Source organism: Megascapheus bottae, chromosome 27 (assembly GCF_031878675.1).
Source record: "Megascapheus bottae isolate mThoBot1 chromosome 27, mThoBot2.hap1, whole genome shotgun sequence".
Taxonomy (NCBI): Eukaryota; Metazoa; Chordata; class Mammalia; order Rodentia; family Geomyidae; genus Megascapheus; species Megascapheus bottae.
Genome location: NC_143535.1, coordinates 9605370 through 9624971, shown reverse-complemented (window position 1 = coordinate 9624971; position 19602 = coordinate 9605370). Strand labels below are relative to the sequence as shown.

The following is a 19602-nucleotide window of genomic DNA, read 5'->3' as shown; positions in this document are numbered from 1 at the left end:
CTTTCAATCTTTACCTTGCTTGACATATTTTCAGTGGTTAAATGTACCCATTTCCACAGGGTATGGTGGTTCACTCCTATACTAATAGCATTCAGGAAGGTAGAGCAGGAGGAGCCAGTCTGGCATAATGAGATTCTGTCCCCCCCCCAAAAAAAATAAAAATAAAGAGGGACCAGGAGGAAAGGGGAAGGGAAGAAATGGGAGAGACGGAACACAACACTTTCCTTCCTGAAAATTTCCTTTAAGCTTCTTTTTCCCTATACTTCCTTTCTCTTCTCTATCCAGTCTCCTTTTATTATTTCTTCAGTCTCTGCTTTCTCTGATAGTTCCCTTGCTCAATCTGCAAGCACCAAACAAATACTGGAGAATTCTGTTTTCTTCTTCATTTTTGATATTTCCATTGAAACTGTTCACATATTTTTCTTCAATGTTCCATACTTTTCAATCTTGTCCAGATTTTTAATGTATTCCAGAACTTATTAATTATATTATACATATATTATATTTATCACATGTTATATATATGTGTGATATATATAAAGTATATATAAACATATTATAGTAATGTTGTTATATATCTAACTCAAATGAATGTGGATCAGTAAATCATAGAAGTTTGAAAATGCCTCATGACAAGTTTGAGAACTCTAGCCCAGGCTTTGCCCTATTTACAAGGGAGAATACACAGTCATGGATTTACTATGAGTCAGACACATGGGCCAGAAGTGATAATGAAATCAATAAAAATTAGAAATCAGGCTGGTGAAACCTGAAGACAGCTCATGAAACTAAAACATAGATAATATGAGTCAGGCCTGATGGCACATACCCTGTAATGCAAGCATCTGGGCAGCTGAGGCAAAAAGATCACAGATTCATAGCTAGCCTGATCTACATAGCAAGCATGAAGCCGCCTGAGTTAACACAGTGAAATCCTGTCTCAAAAACATGAAAAATCCCATTTATACTTTTAGGGAATATTATTTTAACATACATAAAGACTTCAGTTGGCTTTATCTTAACTGTCATTTTGTGACTGCCAAAAAGAAAACTAGCAGAATCTGGCTGAATTAGTATGAGTACAGTGTTAGGATCAAAATAGGAACTAGTGGTTGGCCATTATTCTATACTGCTTAGACTTCATTTGCACCACAATGAAGAAGCAATCTACAAATTATTTTTGCAGGGCCTTGTGAATTAACGAAAAGTCTCCTAGCTATATATCTATACTCTTTGATCTGAGTTAGGCTCTGCAGAAGTCACTTTGCAATCATCTTGGGCTCTGGAGACAGAGAAAATTCACTGATAAGCATCCTGTGCGAAGGTAACTAGCAAAACAGGTAATACCTTCTTATCATCTTAAAGGAAACAACCAAAAACTCAGGAGATCACTCACCAGGCAACTTGTTCCTGCTCTGTCCCAAAGCTAGAGTATGAACAATACCAAAATTCCTCCAGAGACAAAGACTGAACTAATGGTCAACCAAACCACATCAGTGATTTGGGACTAACGCCAACATTTGGACCTATGATGACTGCTGAAGATGTATTCAAATGCTACTTTCTTATGGCTGCCATGTAATAAAATGCCTTTCTCTCCCCTTTACCAAGTCTGTTCATTTGGTACATGGGGGCGAGTGGCCAGGCCTAATGCAGTTCCTAGACTCTAGGACTGGGGTCTAATAATGCAGACTCATGATCCCTTGTTAGTATTTACTGAGATAGGAGTCCTGCTATCGAGCATAGTTTGGCCTCAAATTCACTGGATAGCTCAGGCTGGCCTTAAACTTCCCATCAACTTGAGTGAGAACAATATTTCAACAGACTAGGTCAAAGCAGAATCCAAAGAAGAACAAAAAAGAAAGAAAGAGAGGGCTACAAATACAGCTAGACAAGAAAGTTGGAAACGTTTTGCCTAGCCAAATGAAAAAAAATTATGACAGTGTTTGTTTATAAGAATTTTTCACCAGAGAAAATGAGGAAAAACAGGCAGTTAGAAAGGAGCCAATATGAAAAGGTGCTTTCAACTAGGTTCTTTCATAATGTAGTAAACCAAACTGTGACTCTACCTGTCAAATGTCTAGAGATCATGTATCAGATGGTAAGGTACGTAAACATATATGATATACTTACAATGCCTTTCATCTTTAAGATCCTAAGAAAAACTATTGTATGGAGGCAAATAACAAAAAATTTTGAAATTATTTTCAAAAGTTAAAGAAAATCATTTGTTTTTTTCATTTAGAAGAGTTCTATCACTAAACTTGAAAAAAAATTAAAGTTAAGGCAAGGTTATTTATCTTTGAAAAGAGTTGAAAACTTCTACTTGGGACTCATTTTGTTCTTATCCACTCCCCAGTACGGGGAAGGGGACTTTAGGATTTGTTTATTACTTTGATTGTGGGTAACAGCCTTATTATATGTTCAAACTACATTGTGCTTACTAAATATGTACAGTTTTCCTATAAAATCAATTACATCTCAATACAGCTTTAAAAAAAAAGTACCAAAGGAAGTTTTATTTGAAGGACCTCCATCCTTTAATTCACTTACATAATAGTATATTATATATAATAGCACCCACATGGTGTAAGTCCCTTATATTTGACATTGAGCTGAATTTTTAAAAGTTAGTGTAGGTAGGGCTGGGAATGTGGCTTAGTGCTTGCCTAGTATGCATGAAGCTCTGGGTCCAATTCCTCAGTACCATATAAACAGAAAAAAGCCAGAGTGGCTGACTATCTGGCTGAATGATGCTTGTTTCACAAATACCTGATTTCCCCTCCCCATCAACCAATAACCCCCCCAGCCACTCTCCGTACTGGGGACCACATGCTTGCTAGGCAGGTACTCTACTGCTGAGCCATGTCTCCACATAAGTACCTACATACACTGATAAGAAACACTTGGAAATGGCATGGATTAGACATGAGTTTTCTCATGTACACTATTTGTATAAAAGGCAAAATATTCATTGTATACCTTTAACTTATTTTTTCTAAGTGAAATCATCTACTAATTTCATCCGTTTTGGATTTCAACTAAATCTAAATACAGGCCTAAGCTGACAGTGTATTGAATTTCCTTTAGTCCTGAAATGATAAAAGAATAAACATGCAGACATTGCACTAAAGGAAACAAATGGTGCATATCTTGTTTTTCAAGTTCACAAGCTGTCTGCTTCAGCAAAGTTTTCTTTCCTCAAATTTCCTATTACCCTCTCATTACCTCACTGCTAACTTCTCTCCTTATTCTACATTGTTAACTTTCCTCATGTTAAATGTGTTACAAAGTTATTTTTTTACCAGTCATTCCCCATCTTTTCATAACTATTTTTCTTCTTATACCTCTTTGACTTTTGAACTACATTAACTTGGTGGGGGGAGTGCTGTTGTTGTTGTTTTGGTTTTTTTCCAGTCCTGGGGCTTGAACTCAAGAGCCTGAACACTGTCCCTGAGCTTCTTTTGCTCAAGACTAGCACTCTACCACTTGAGCCATAGCACCACTTTTGGCTTTTTCTGTATATGTGGTATGAGGAATTGAACCCAAGGCTTCATGCATGCAAGGCAAGGACTATACCACTAGGCCACATTCCTGGCCCCTCATCATCATTCTTTAGGTAACATTATCAATCTACTAGTAGTTTTTAGTGGTACACCTGCAGCATTTCTACATGGATGAGGCTGATTTTTGACACTGCCCTTTCTATCTGCTCCCCTATCTCTGGCCTCCCTTTCTCTATGGCATAAAGAAGCTGTTAGTAGTCCCTGTCACTCCTTTCTTTTCCTTTTAGCCTTAGATCAGTGTTTATGCCCAGATGTGCAGATTAAAATGATCAGATAAAAAATGAGTCAATTTCTCTTTCTCTCATTCCAAATTCTAATTCTAGTGGGTCTATGTGCATTTTTCATTTGTGTGTCTCTGTGTGATGTGTGCACAGCCTATTAGCCAGTACTAGGGCATAAATTTAGGGTACAGTTGTTATCCCTTAATTTTTCTGCTCAAAGCTAATGCTCTACCATTTGAGACACAACTCCACTTCCCACTTCTGCTGCTTAAAACTGGAGATAAGAATCTCACAGACTTTGTGGGTGGAGGCTGGCTTAAGACTGCTATCCTCAGATCTCAGCTTCCAGAGTACATAGTGAGCCACTGGCTTACTACCACAGCCCCAAGCCGTTGGTGCCAGGCTTCACCATTCATTCATAATGAGTCAATTTGACAATTGGAGGTACTTTCGAGTTGTCTCCTTTATTTCTTTCAGCATATCCATCTCTACATACACAATATTTCTTCATGCTTTTTGACTAAAGATCTTTCAAGGCCATGTCATACTTTCCCTGTCTCTTCTTTGGAATGAGTTGAAAAGTCTGGCTCCTTTCAGTGAGGAGAATGTTATTCAGAAATGAAGACCTGCGGTCTTGTGTAATCTGTTTATGTCTGTCTGTCCATCTATGTATTCTCTCTATGTATCTATGTATCTATCTATGTATGTATGTATCTATCTATCTATCTGTCCTCTCTATATGTCTAAATATCCATCTATCGATTCTCTTTCTATATCTATTCTCTTTGTCTGTCTGTCTGTCACATTCCTCATTTCCCCAGACCACCACAAGGACGACTTGTGTGATGACTTACAATGACCAACTTGAGTACTACCTGTGTGACTCGGGCAGTCCTCTCCACTCCAGCTGTCTTGGTCATCTGAAAAGAAATTGGACAATTATTTCTTAACCCTTTCAGGGAATGTGACAGAAGCTAGCGTCTCCTCTCCTCGGAGACACGTTCCAAAAAGAAAAGAAGAAAAGCGCCTACACTTCAGGGGTTCCAGGTTCTGACACCCACGGCGGGGGGGGGGGGCGGTTCCACGGCTCTGGATTCAGTCATCCCGGGGTCTCCAACGCAGACGTTCCGCGAGTCTCCATGCGACCGCTGCCGTCAGAAAGATTCCTCTGAGGAAAGCGGACGGATGTAAATAGCCACAGCAGAGGAAAAAGACACAAAAGGAAGGAGGTGATGAGCAACGCGTTACTCAGTCACCGTTCTCGGTCGCTTCCAAATTTAGGGCGCAGCCGACTGCTAGGTGAGAGGTTTTGGCGGGAAGGTGCTCAGGTGGGCGGGAAAGGAGCCTGAGGTGAAGTCCTCCGGTGCACGCTCCGTCCCGCCCACCAGGGCTCGCTCTTACCCTTCCGAGGAACGCACGGGGACGGGGGCGGGGCAACCGGAGGCCCCGCCCCCAACGGCAGCGCAGCTGGGGCGGGGGGGTGGTAGGAGAGACAGAGAGGGCGCCGAGACCCGGAAGGGACGCGCCCGCCAGGCTCGCGCAGCGCGCGGCGCCCCTCCCCTCAGCTGCCGACGTCGGCGGTGCTCCGGTCGCCATGGTGACCAATGGAGGCCTGGTCCCGCCCCCGCCCCGGCCCCCTGACGTCGACGCACGTCAGCGGCGGCGCGCGCCTGGCTGGGCCCTGCGGAGCGGGCGGGCGGGTAGGGAACGCTGGAGCGAGAGCGGAGCTGGCGGTCGCCACTGCCGAACCGAGCCGCGCCGCCAAGCCGCCCGCTCGCGCTCCAGTCGCCGAGTCTAGCAGCGGGGGCCCAGCATGGTCATGGCGGATGGCCCGAGGCACTTGCAGCGCGGGCCGGTCCGGGTGGGGTTCTACGACATCGAGGGCACGCTGGGCAAGGGCAACTTCGCCGTGGTGAAGCTGGGGCGGCACCGGATCACCAAGACGGAGGTGCGGCCCGGGACTCGGCGGGAGCGTCCGGGGCGAGGGTTTGGGGGGGGAAGGAGCTGGGTTTGGTTAGATTTGATTGGTTTCGGCTGGGGAGGGGGCCCGGCTGCAGCGGTGCGGCCGGGGGAGACCCGGGAGGCTGCGCCACCGGCCGAGGCGAGCGGGCCTGGGGCCGTGCGGACCCCGAGGGGCGCAGGGGGTCGGTGGGGGAGCCGCGTCGGCGCCGGGGTCCGCTCACCCGGACCACCCCCGGCCCGCCGGAGCTTTTTTTTTTTGCCCCCCTCCCCGACGTCAGACTCGGGTAAGCCGTATGGAATTCTCGCCAGGAGCCTGCCACCCACCGGGGGCCGTGACCCGGTGTGTGGCCTCCACTCCGGAGCCCAAGTTCCGCGTCTTCCCCGCTTTCGGCTGGGGGTGGAGTGGGGTGGGGTGCGGTGGGAGGGGGAAGTCTCGGTGTCCCCGGGACTGAGCACCGAGACACCGACGGACGTCGCCTTGCCGGACCGGGGCTGCGAGTGGGCTGTCGGTGGGCCGGGGTCGCGCGGGCCCCTGACCCCGGCGCCCTTCCCTGTCCGGAGAAGACGGGGTCAGTGGAGGGGTGGGGGGGGGTCCCGGTGGCCGCGATCGCCCCACGCTGTGGTCACCGTCGGTCTTCTCTCCAGCTGCCCCTGCAGCGGGGCATCTTGAGTTGGTGCCGGGTTAGTTTTGATCTCTGGGGTGGAGGTGTTTCCACGGAATACTTCCAGACAATAGGACCGGTTGATATGGTCACCGCCGCCCGGGCCCCCGTTTGCTGGGTGGTCGCCCTCCCCGGCGTGCGTTCATTCCGCCGGTGAATGCGCATTCCTCGCAAACCGCCTGAGATCGCCGCTCCACCGCTTCCTGACGGAGACTCCAGCAACACCCCCCCAACCCCAGTCCTCTGCGCATTCGAACGCACCGCATACATTTTCTCACGTCTCAGTTCTTACCTAACCCACCCCCTTTCCTTCAACTGCCTCAAGCTGCTCTTTCACTCTCCTCGGGTCTCTATTTTAAGATGTGCAAATTAAATAACCTGGGGGAAGGAAAGAAAAAGAAAGAACGATAGGAACAAAACCATTCTTGAGAATAAAACCTAGTGGTTTTGACGTACTCTATTCTGCCTTGGTGTAATTGCCACTGGAGTTTCACCATTTTTCATCCTGTTGTCTTTTTTTTTTTCTTATTAGTATCAGTATGCTAGCCTTTGAATGTAGAATGAAGTATGACTCTCCCCCACCACACACACACACACACACACACACACACGACTTATGTAAGCTTAGTGAGGGGCATTTGAAAACTTGAGTGATTTTCCTAGCAGTTGTTGTACTTAGGAGTTTTGCTTGGTGACAGTTTCCAAGAAGAAGAGGAGCATGTCATTAAGCCTTCCTTACTAATCGCCAAGCAATCCAAATCTGATTTATTTGGAGCATGAAGAGCAGGGTCGCAATTTTTCTTCTTTATAAATTTACTAGTGTTCTTTTTTTTTAAAGATTGATTGTGATGATGGCTATAGTTGTCATGACTCAATATTTGGAAAGACTTAATCTGGTCTTTTTTTTTTATGCACACGAAGCGGTTCCATGCCTCTAAAAAGCCATCGCCAAATGTCATATGCTACTTAAGTTACGTAAAAATAAAACACTTTGAGGTTGTTTTATGACTTTTAAGTGGGTGTCTTAGAAAATCAAATGACACATACAGAAAAAGTCTGAAGAACTTTTGAGCTAGGTTAATGGTTGAATATTAAATCCATCCGGGCACAATTTTTTCTTAGCTTATAGGTTTTATCAAGTTTAAATTGCCTGCTGTTATTTTCCAGGGCCAGTATAACTAATATAGTATCTGTTCAAGAGCTCGGTAAGTGGAGCTTAATGGTAAACTGACACTTTAGAGATTGACAATTCAAACGGTGTTCCTTTCAACTGGTACTTCCTAGTAGGTGAGCTAGGGGGCGCTGTGGAGTAACACCGTTTGTGTTTTTTGTGTTTGTTTTGTGTTTTTGTCTTTTGCATTCAGCTAAAGTTGGATCACATACATTTGTAATTGAAGGCACAGGTGAATAAGCAAAGAACACTCAGATCTGAAATCCTACATTTTGTGGGCAGATGTGTGTAACATAATTATGTTAAAGTTTGCATCTTCCTTCTGCTTTTCTAAAGTAATAGTGTTAATTTTGATTGTCCAGTGTAACCATTTGTGGTAATTTTGTGCAGATTGAAGATAATAAGGTATAGATTGATGAGAAATGGCCTGGCAGTTTCTGAACAGAAAAGTTGTGTAGCTGTCTTTATAATTTGCACCGTTACTTTGTGAACTTTATAGGTAATTAACAAAAAAGAACTGTTTAGCAAGGGAATAGATAATATTATTCCTTAAAGTATACCATTGTTTATTCCTTGAATGTTAAGTAGCAAGTTTTCGTTATTGACTGGATAAATAAGTCTTTGGTAGATATACCAAACTATTGCAACAGTGAAAACTTGGCACTTTATATTAAGTTCTCCTTACTTAACATACTGAAATAATTTCAGTAAAAATGTGATATAAAGAAAATATTGGCAGACTTATGACTATTATTGTTTATAAAAGTTTCTTCATATGGACTGTTTTTTAACATCAATTTTAGTTTGTGTTTGAAATGTAGAGATCTCCCAACACTAACCCAGTTTAATTCTAAGGCAAATTTCAGGGCTTAGTTTACATGCTTGCATGATGGAACATTGATTTATTTCATTTTTAATTGCCTCTTCTCTCCTACCCTATGTCATTCAAAAAAGATAATTTTCTGCAGAACTTAGGAAATCTGAGTTTGTTCTTGTTTTAGGGGAAAAATGAATAGAAAAAAGATATCTTCATTTTGGTCTAACCTATCAAATAGCTTAACATTGTTTAAGAATAGTGGTTACATTATTTGAAGCAGTATTGGTATGTTAGATCTCTGTGTCAATTTTGCCCACAAAAGGGCAGGTAGGTGGTAATAGAATCCAGTTTCCTATATAATAGTTAATAAAAAGCTTTGTAGTACTGGTTTATGGCTTATGAATTAAAGAAGCTAGTTTTGTAAAATTAGCATAATAGGAAAATGATAACCTTTAGGCTATTAAAATGTTTTAGGCAATAGTGGCTGCTAGTTTTCTGGTCTTATCAGTGTTCTTTAGTAGTATTTTGTTTTCCTACTATTGGAAGTAACTTTTTCCATCTAGCTTCCTAAATAGTTTTTGTCTCAAGTAAAATTCTAGAAAAGCTACTTGTGCCTTTGTTTTCACTTTCTAGAAAAAAAGTTCAACTATAGAAAATATAAAGAATAAAGTGAACGGTACACAGAAAGTATATGTATAATTTCTCCACCAGTAAGTTATTCTTAACATTGTATCATACTTCCTTCTACTTTTTTTTTTCCAGTCCTGGGGCTTGAACTCAGGGTCTAAGCACTGTCCTTGAGCTTTCTCAAAGCTAGAGCTCTATCATTTGAGCCACAGCACCACTTATGGCTTTTTCTATGTATGTGGCACTGAGGAATCGAACCCAGGTCTTCATAATGCTAGGCAAGCACGCTACCACTAGGCCACACTCCCAGCCCCTTCCCTCTACTCTTTTTTTTTTTTTTTTTTTTTTGCCAGTCCTGGACTTGAGCTCAGGGCCTGAGCACTGTTCTTGGACTTTCTCAAGGCTAGAGCTCTACCACTTGAGCCTCAGCACCACTTCCGGCTTTTTTCTATGTATGTGGTACCAAGGAATCGAACCCGGGTTTTCATGCATGCTAGGCAAGCACTTTAACCACTAGGCCAAACTCCCGGCCCCCCTCTACTCCTTTTAAAATATGTTTTTCTATGGTATATGTAATATAAATTTTTCTACCTATAGTAATACAGAAGCATTTTTGTATATAACTTTATAACATTTTAATAGTTGTATTCTACCTTGTGAATGTATCTTACTACTTATTATTGAATATTCTATAACTTTCAGTTTTCACTTAAATTGGCAAGGAGACTTTTGTGTGTATATCTCTGTGTCTCTAAATTTTTGTGAAGAACAATTGATATTAAATTTTTGGAAGGGAAATTACTAAATTAGAAAGTTATTTTTATGTTAAACAGTTACATGTTTTATTATAAAATCTATGTTTATTATTTGGAAACTTGAAAGTATAGATAAGTGAAAAGAATGAAACAGAATATTACTACCCTGAGATACCATCATTAGTTATTTTCTGATTAGTCTCTGAAAGATAATTGAGTTCCTTAACACTATACCTCTTGAATTGCTAACTTGAAGTACATTCAGGTAAAATGTATGATCTCTGGAATTTTACTTACTTTTCATTGAGTCTTTGAAAATGGACCTATCAAAATGGCATGTTGGTATTAGATTACTTACCTCTCTTAAGAGAACCTAGAATGCAGAACTGATATCAAGCTCATTCTGAAAATTGCTTGTGTTCACTGAGAAGCTCTCTGTGCATTTTAGGACTCTGCTCTTTAGATATAATTCTTAAACTACTGCCTTACAGGTAGTAGTTGTTCAAGAGCTTTCCAAAATAAAGTTAACTTCTCTACCAAGAATACAAAGAAAATAGCATATTATATCATGATTAAAGTATTTCTTGACACGAACTTATGTTTTAACTGCATTTAGATAATTTTTGCCTGGAAATAGTTAGACTCTGTTCATTATTCTTGGTGTTTGTCTAATACTACAAAAGATTTCAGATTTCAAGCTGAAGCTGTCTAATGCACAGTAGAAGGACTTGTTATCAAATAACTTAATCCCTAATGTTTGTATCTAGGCCTATGTATGATCGTATATGTGCTATTAGAATTGTCCTCTAGTTTCTTGGTATTCCAGACAAATAGTACTTGGCAAACTACTTTGTTAAATATTGCTCAAAACCATTTACTCAAAGCCATGTACTCTTTTGGGGAAGAAAGGGAAAAAATGTGCAAAATAAGGATTGTGTAAATTCTCATATTCTGTAGAAATTTTTAACTTTTAACAGAGTTTAATGTGTTCTGATTTTATGTCCTCAGGGAGATTCAGTATCAGGCTATCCAGAAAACATTTATTTGGAAATAACTGAAACTGGCCTCTCTTGGATTCACATAATAACATTTGATTTATGGCCCACTGCTGATTGCAGATTCATTTCCTTAGCCTCCTTTGGATTACAGAATTCCTTATATCTTTCTTTCCTTTTTAAAAATATATCTACAACCTTTCCTCCTTTTACCCCTGTCTTTTCAAAATGAGTTGTTTATGGAAAAGTTTCTTTATACAGAACATTGATGGAAAGTGTTTTCCCATCCTTCACAGAGAAATAATCTATATATTGAGTTGAAGATTGTCAGGAGTTTGAAAGACAATTAAAAAGAAATTTCAGTAGTCATTCTTAATTTTAAAATTTTGGTAATACTTTAATACCGCAGAGTAAGATGTATGTCCTAGATGGGTTGAACTGAAAAACAATGCTAACTGTTTAAAGTTCCTTTTGAAAGTCAACCTAATATTTACATGGTTTTCTTAAAATTACAGAAGTTATACATGTTCAGAATAGCCATTGTTGGAAAGCCTACAGAAGAAGCAACTTCCTTGCTTCTGTTTTCAAAACAGGCTGTTTGGTTCACGTCCTCTTAGTGTTTCACATGAATTTTGTATGCAGTTATTCACATATATAATCTGTTTTTATTTAGCATATTGTTATCATTTCCACGTACAAGAAAACACTGAAGCAGTCTACTAACATTCTTGCATATGAGTATTACATTTAATTTAGTTAATTTCCTGTTAGTTAATACTTACTTATTTCTACTTTATGCTTTGTAAGATAATGTCTCAGAGAGCATTCCTTTATGGACAGCTTTATACATTTTGAGCCTAATTGTTTCCTTGGGACAGTTCCATAGCAGTGAAATTCTTGAGTCAAGGAGTATTGTATACATTGACCAAATTAACATCCAGAAAAAGAGTACTCAAAATTTTCACTAGGAAAAACACAGTTTCCAGGAATATTTACCTTTTAAATCTTTGCTAATATTTGACCAGGGGAAGAAATTACTGCCCTTCCAGGTGGCAAAAAGTCAACTTTAAAGAGGATTTATTGTTTATATACTTTTATTTAAACAGTTCACTTAGATCTAACACTGGTGTCTCATGTCTATAACCCTAGCTACTCAAGAGGCTGAGAACTGATGGTTGAGATTGAGAGCCAGCCCTGTTAGGAAAGTCTCTGGGTTTCTTATCTCCAGTTAGCTACAAACATGAGTACTAAGGAAAATGTGTATTAAAAACAACAAATGTGTTATTACTTTATAAAAAGATTTGAATAGCAGTAATAGTCTTTCTAGTTTAACTTGTATACTTACCCAAGGGAGAAAGCCTTTGTTTATTTCTAGAGGAAGAAATATTTTTTTTCTTGTCAGTGTTTATTCTAAGGTAATACATGTATAATTAAAAATCGGGGAGTTGAATAATTAACATGAACAATAAAATCTCTTGATTAGCTTTCTGTGCCAGGGTTTGGACTAAGAGCCTCATACTTGGTCAGTTGGTACTCTACCATTAAGCCATACCTCCAGCCTGGTTTTTTTTATTTTTTTGTTGTTGTTTTGTTTTTGCTTATTATCTTGAAGATGGAGTCACAGATTTTTCTATCTGGGTTGGCTTAGAATTCAGATCCTTTTTATCTCAGCCTCTTGAGTAGCTAGAATAAACAGATATGAGCCACTGATCCTGCTTGCTGGGTCTTCCTGACTCCCTTGTGCCCACATGCATTTTACCCCTAAAAGGCATACAATATTATGTTAATAAGTAATTGGGGAAGGGATGCAGTCCCATATTGATAATTAAGTAGGAGAAAGGGTATAAAGAATAAGTGAATTTATCTGTATCTTTAAAATGAACTGTTAGAGCATACCCTTTTGTAAGCTGGGGACTTTCAACCCACCATTTGGGAAATTCCAAAATAAAAACTTTGTTTATTAAATGTGTTAGCCACAGACCTTTTAAATTCCTTGAGGGTAGGAATCACATCCACTTCGTTTTGTATCTCAGATATAATCCAGGTACTAAAAATGTTGTTTAGGGGCCGGGAATTTGGCTTAATGTTAAGAGTGCTTGCCTGGCATGCAGAAAGACCTAGGTTCGATTACTCAGTACCACATACATAGAAAAAGCTTGAAGTGGTGCTGTGGCTCAAGTGGCAGAGTGCTAGCCATGAGAAAAGCCCAAACACAGTGCTCAGGTCCTGAGTTCAAGACCCACAACTAGCAAATTAAATTAAATTAAAAAGTTGTTAAAAAAAACATGTGACTGGTAGTCTATTTGAAATTGTGAAAACACTAAATTTGAAGTAGAAGACCATCACACCCACCCCTCCAGCTCACTAGTGCTTTAGAACTTTTGTACGTTATATGACTTTCTGTTTTATTTGCATTTTAAGAGATTGGGGGGGGGGTTGCTGTAATTTGAATCTAGGACTTTATGCCTGCTAATAAATGCTACTTTGGGGGCCGGGAGTTTGGCCTAGTGGTTAAAGTGCTTGCCTAGCATGCATGAAGACCCGGGTTCGATTCCTCGGTACCACATACATAGAAAAAAGCCGGAAGTGGTGCTGAGGCTCAAGTGGTAGAGCTCTAGCCTTTAGAAAGTCCAAGGACAGTGCTCAGGTCCTGAACTCAAGCCCAGGACTGGCAAAAAAAACAAACAACAATAAATGATACTTTTTTTTTTGGCCAGTCCTGGCTTGAACTCAGGGCCTGAGCACTGTAGTTGTGCTTTCTCAAGACTAGAGCTTTTCCACTTGAGCCACAGCATCACTTATGGCTTTTTTTCCTATGTATGTGGTACTGAGGAATCGAACCTGGGTCTTCATGCATGCTAGGCAAGCACTCTACCACTAAATCAAACTCCTGGTCCCTGATACATTTTTAACCTTAGTTTTGCCAACTCATGGGAAACTACTACTTCCGTGAGAAGTAGTGTACTACTTCACAGAATCTTCACAGAATTTATAGCTAAATGAAATAAGGTGTGCCAGAGCATTTTATAAAATTAAATGCTGTACACTTGAAAAAGCCACCATCGTTACTATATTTCTGGAAAGTTCTTGATAAAGAGATTCATTTGGGTGTTGCAGAAATTCTTAGCTGATCACCAGAGATCCTTCGTTTGCATTTTTTTGTTGTTGGGTTTTTTGTTGTTGTTTTTTGGTTTTTGGTTTTTTTGCCTGTTTTGTGCCTCATTTGCACGTAGATTTGCTTCTGAGTTCTAAGTAATGGTATGAACAGAATAAGTTGCGTTGCTTCCATGCTTGGTTCCTCACTCCCTCCTCTCCCCCCACTCACCGAGGGGGAGTTGGTTAGAATGGAGACAACCCTCTGAGTAACCTTAGAAGCCACACCCTAAGTATAGAAAAGCCTCTTACACTGGCTAACGTCACCTATCCAGTTCTACTACATAAGAAATAAACCTGCATTGTGCTTGAGTGATTATACATTTGGGTCTACTTGTTAAAGCAGTTAGACTACCCCTATTACAAGGAGCATGCTAACACATGCTCTACATTTTTTTTAGAGAAGCATATGATCCTTTAACAGCCTTATAAACAGGCAGGTTGTGAAGATATAATTTTATCTGTCTATCTTGGATCTGTGACCCAAGACAAAATTGAAGAGAACTGTCATGAGAATTTTTTTTCCTCACATTGAAAAAAATGAGAATATTTCAGACTTTAGTATTTCTTTTTTCTAAATTTCAAAAGATTGTACAGGGGGTTCAAATTGAATATATCCATCAACCATCCCGTGCTGAGCAGAATTGCTCTCTCGTCATTCTGTCCTCTCTTGTCTCTTGTGCCAATTTTAATATTTTTGTTTTTTGACTTTTTCATTATGGAGGCCGAAGTCCCAAAATAATATAACAGAGGAGCTACCCTTGAGTAATACTTTTTTTCATTTGCATTTGCTATCTAACCATTTATTAGCATTAAATAGAGAATGTGTGCAAAATTTTCTAATGATAATACAATGTTCAATTTTAAGAGAGCCATAATTTCTTTCTCTCTAACCTTGCTTATTATGTCATATGACTTATCTCTGCATGAAATCTTTTTGTTTGTAATAAAGTTCTGGGTATGTAGACTCACTTCAGGAACTGCAGGGCAAGATATTTCCTTTGAAGTATGCATGGCCTTCCCAAAGAAAGTTGAGGCACTTCAGATACCCTTACGCTTTTACCCAAAGGAAGTGTTAATCCTATATTTTGTCCCCTTAATTAAAGGAAAAGAGTTCTTTAAATTTCTTTAATTTTGAAGTGGTCCTATAATGCCACAAATAGCAAGTTCAATAAGGTATTACACTTCCCTAGCAAATTTGACACCTTAAAGTTTCTAGAACATTTTGATTATGATAATAAGCACTACCATAGTTTTTATAGAACTTACACACTTTACTACCTCAAAAAGGAGTTGCCCCTTTTCTTCTTAGACAGTACATTGACATTTACACTTTATGTTAGTAATCAGATTTCTCCTGGAAGATCTTGAGTGGTTCTTTGGGTTACAGTTAAGTCAGAAACAAGCTGTGCATAGCAAATTAGAAATAGAAAAGGAGAAGAAAACCAGATGCCAGTGGTTCATTCCTGTAATCCTAGCTACTCAGGAATCTGAGATGTGAGGATTGTGGTTTGAAGCCAGCCCAGGCTGGAAAATTTATGAAACTCATCTCCTGTCAAACCCCAGAAAGCTAGAAGTGGCACTATGGCTCAAAGTGATAGAGCACTGTCTTTGAGTAAAAAAGCCCTGGGATAGCACCCAGGCTCTGAGTTCAAAACCCATGACCAAGAAAAAAAAAAACTGTACTGAAAGCAAAAGGTAGTTTATTGAAGTCACTTCAAAGTGTTATTGTTAGCATACTAATGATAATGCCAAATAAAACCTCCTAAGGTACCTTACATGACTTAAAAAATATTTGCTGAATAAATAAATAGGCAAGCATTGAAGTTAAATTAGCTGTTATTAGGGTCATATGAATCTTAGGTAAAGTGTCAGGCATCATTTATTAACTGTAAAATGTTATATACTAAGGCCAGGAGTGTGGCCTGGTGGTAGAGGTCTTGCCTAGAATGCACAAAGCCCTGGGTTCCATTTCTTGGTACTAGATATACAGAAAAAGCTGGAAGTGGTGCTATGGCTCAAATGGTGCTAGCCTTGAGAAGTCTCAAGGACAGCGTGCAAGCACTAAGTCCAAGCCCAGGACTGGCAAACAAACAAACAAACAAAAAGTTATATACTAATACTGTAACATAAATAATATACTATTATATACTAACTGCATTTCTTTGTGTTCTGAAATTCAGGTGGCGATTAAAATAATAGATAAATCTCAACTGGATGCAGTGAATCTTGAGAAAATCTACCGAGAAGTACAAATAATGAAAATGTTAGACCACCCTCACATAATCAAACTCTATCAGGTATGGCATAGCTTTCCACTCTCAGTTCTCTCTTTTACATCATGATTTTTCCCTCTTATGTTTTCTAACCTGTAAAAGAAACATGCTTTTATTCATCTACATGCATCCATTTTTATTATCTTTACATTTAAAAATTAGAGTACTGAAGCTATGTGTAGCTTAATTTTAAGTTGTCTCTGAAACTTCTAGTTACTTTTTTAAAGGTTTGTAGTTGTGAGCCAGGAGTTTGGCTTAGTGTTAAGAGTGGCTGCCTAGCAGGCACAAAAACCTGGGTTTGATTCCTCAGTACCACTAACACAGAAAAAAAATCTGGAAGTGGTGCTATGGCGCAAGTGGTAGACCTCTGGCCTTGAGAATGTCCGTAGACAGTGCTCAGCCCTGGGTTCAAGCCAGGACTGACCCCCCCCCCAAAAAAAAAAATTAATAATGCTCTGTTTTGATATAATAATTTTGTTTATTTTTAGAAGGATACTGCTTATGTTTTATGAAATACAGAGACTACATACTTTTGTAATACCTAGAGTCAATCTCTGCATTTTTTGGATGAATAAGCCATTTTTAAATGATCTGTTTTATATTAATTAATTTTATTTATTGATTTATTTATTGCTAGTCCTGGGGCTTGAACTCAGGACCTGGGCACTGTCCTTGGGTTTTTTTCCTCAAAGCTAGTGCTCTATCACTTGAGCTACAGCACTGTTTCTGGCTTTTTCTGTGTATGTGGTACTGACGAATCAAACCCAGGGCTTCATGCATGCTAGACAAGCACTCTAGCACCCTGGCCAGGCTCCCGGCCCTAAATGATCTATTTTATTGAAATACTTTTTACAAAATTATATGCTCCTCTTTTGATTGTGAACAATGAGGACATTTTACCAGATTTTTTTTTTTTAATATGGGTCGTGAGGCTTGAACTCAGACTGGGAACTGTCCCTGAGCTCTTCATCTCAAGGTTCCCACCCTGCCTCTGGGTCTGGGCATTGTCCCTTAGCTCTTCAGCTCAAGGCCAGTGTCCTACCCTTGAGCCAAGCCTCACTTCCCACTTGCTAGAGTTTAATTGGAGATAAAGAGTCTTAGGCCCTTTTTTGCCCTGGCTGGCTTTGATTTCAGCCTCCTGAATAGCTAGGATTACAGGCATGAGCTACAGCACGTGGCCATTTTCCCAGATTTTTAAAAACATTTTACATTTAATGGCAATATGCAAAGCATTTTAAAAGTTTGTGTCCACTCATATGTAGAATTTTTTTAACTGAAAATGATTTCTAAACTGCATATCCCAGTTGATGCTGACCTGTGACTTTGACCTCTGAGGTGTGACGAATGTACTCATGGCATGTTAGACTCAACCTGTACTGGCTGGTAAGACTGGTGGTTGAGTTTGCTAAAAAGTTTTGCAAGCTGACTAGCATCACATTAGTAGCTCAAAATCAACAAGTGTTAATACCAAATATTAGCTCGTGTCTTTGGGAGTATAAGTAGAAAATGTTAGAATTTCTAGTTGGGTTTCTGTTACATCATTTTATAGTGTACATATTTATACATTAGCGCATTCATATCCACAGACAAATGTGTATTCACAAATGTATTGGTACATAAACGTGCATACATACCTGTATATTTGGCTAAACAGTGTTTATCATAGAAAATTACGTTTTAGAAAGATTGGAGACCACTGACTTACAACATGCTTCCTAAGTATATGTCATTCTAAACATTTCTTTTTGGGTTTTTGGGGTTTTTTTGTTCTTGCCAGTCCTGGGCTTGAGCTCAGGGCCTGAGTACTATCCTTGGATTTTTCTCAAGGCTAGAACTCTACCATTTGAGCCTCAGCACCACTTCCAGCCTTTTTGTTTTCTATGTATGTGGTACCAAGGAATCGAACTCAGGTCTTCATGCATGCTAGACAAGCACTCTACCATTAAGCCAAACTTCCAATACCATATTTCTTAAAATTATAAAATTATAGGAACTTCTTAGGTCAAACTTACATTATTTCTCCTTTTACAATTTTTTTTAATTCTAAAGAAGATACTTCTAAGAAACTAATGATAGTTGAACGATAGCTGATGAACCATAGCTAAATTGAAGTTAAAACTACTATAGTAATTCTGGTTATTTAAAGTAAAGAATTAAGGTTGAGTCACTATTTGTTTAAACCCAAATTATAAATAATAGCTATTTTGTTTTTGGTCTGATAATGTATATTTTACGACGAATGCCTTTCAGTACCTAGCTAAAAACTTTTTAATTTAAAAGAGTGTTTTAGAGACATAGATTTTAAAAAATTACTAACCTTGAATCTCAAAATTAAGGTATTTCTAACTATTCAGGATATTTTGAAAATCAAATGGGTGACCATTGACATACTTTTTAAATCTAGAAAATATAATTTAAATAAAATTATATAGCATTATAACTGTGACGAAGCTTATAAATGACATTTTAAAATTAAAATATTTTGTAACAATATTAAACTATAGAAAGGATTGCACATCCTGCCAGATTAGATAGGCTAATCTCAGATCAACTAAATTCTTGATTTGGGGGGGGGATTTGAACTAAGGGCCTTGAATTTGCTAAACAGGAACTCTACCATTTGAGCCCTGCTCCTAACCCTATAATTCCTTTTGTAATTGGTGTATCATAGTAACAGAACACTCAAAAACTCAGTGAAGAGGGGTTGAAAAGTTGGTCTTGAAAACATCTTTACATCTATATCAGTAATCAGTATTTATACATTTTAACGTGTATACAAATCATTTGACAGTTTTGTTAAAATGTAAACTCTGAGCTGGACACTTGATGCTCACAGTTTTCATTCTAGCTACTCAAGAGACTGAAGTCTGAGGATCACAGTTCAAAGCCAATTATAAACACCACGACAAGCCAGAAGTGGAGTGATGGTAGTACACGAACCTTGACTAGAAAACCCTAGGACCAGAACCACCCCCCCCCCAAAAAAAAGTAAACTGCATTAGTAGATTTTGTGTGTGTGTGCTGGTCCTGGGACTTTTTTTCTTCTTGTGGTTAATCAGAGATAGAAGTCTCTCTGATGTGTACTTTAGGAGATCAATTAAAACTTTGACGTGTTGGTCCCGATAATTTTTTTTAATTTTAAAAATTTTAAAAATTTTTTTACAAAATTTTATTCTCAAAAACTTTATACGATATAACAACCTGCCAAGGCTGGCTTGGATTCATGATCCTCAGACCTCAGCCTCCAGAGTAGGTAGGATTACAGGTGTGAACCACTGTAGCCTGGATTTGGGGATTCTGCAATTCTGACAGTCACCTGGATAGTGCTGCAACCATTAGGCCACGCACCACACTTAGAAGAGCAAAGATCACACACAAAAAAAGTAGAAAAAGAATG

General features: G+C 39.4%; 2 protein-coding genes across 10 annotated transcripts in view; one reads left to right on the top strand and one right to left on the bottom strand.

The window, feature by feature from the left end:
* The window catches only part of Btg4 (BTG anti-proliferation factor 4), a 105841-nt gene extending 100763 nt beyond the window's left edge, over nucleotides 1–5078 (bottom strand). For all 6 annotated transcript variants that reach the window (XR_016532816.1, XR_016532817.1, XM_090319546.1 and 3 more), the window contains exons 1-2: nucleotides 4819–5078; nucleotides 4663–4707 (exon numbers count right to left, since the gene is read on the bottom strand). The gene's annotated coding sequence lies outside the window, so the exon portion shown is untranslated. The remainder of the gene's footprint in view (nucleotides 1–4662; nucleotides 4708–4818) is intronic.
* Sik2 (salt inducible kinase 2) overlaps nucleotides 4984–19602 on the top strand; it is a 91149-nt gene continuing 76530 nt past the window's right edge. For 3 of the 4 annotated variants that reach the window (XR_016532815.1, XM_090319533.1, XM_090319534.1), the window contains exons 1-2: nucleotides 5498–5735; nucleotides 16113–16229. Coding sequence is in view for 3 of the 4 variants with exons in the window: in XM_090319533.1 (XP_090175659.1) it covers nucleotides 5601–5735; nucleotides 16113–16229 (252 nt within the window). In the remaining variant the exon portion in view is untranslated. Of the gene's footprint in view, nucleotides 5087–5497; nucleotides 5736–16112; nucleotides 16230–19602 lie in introns of those variants that run through there. The other variant, XM_090319535.1, reaches the window with a different exon arrangement.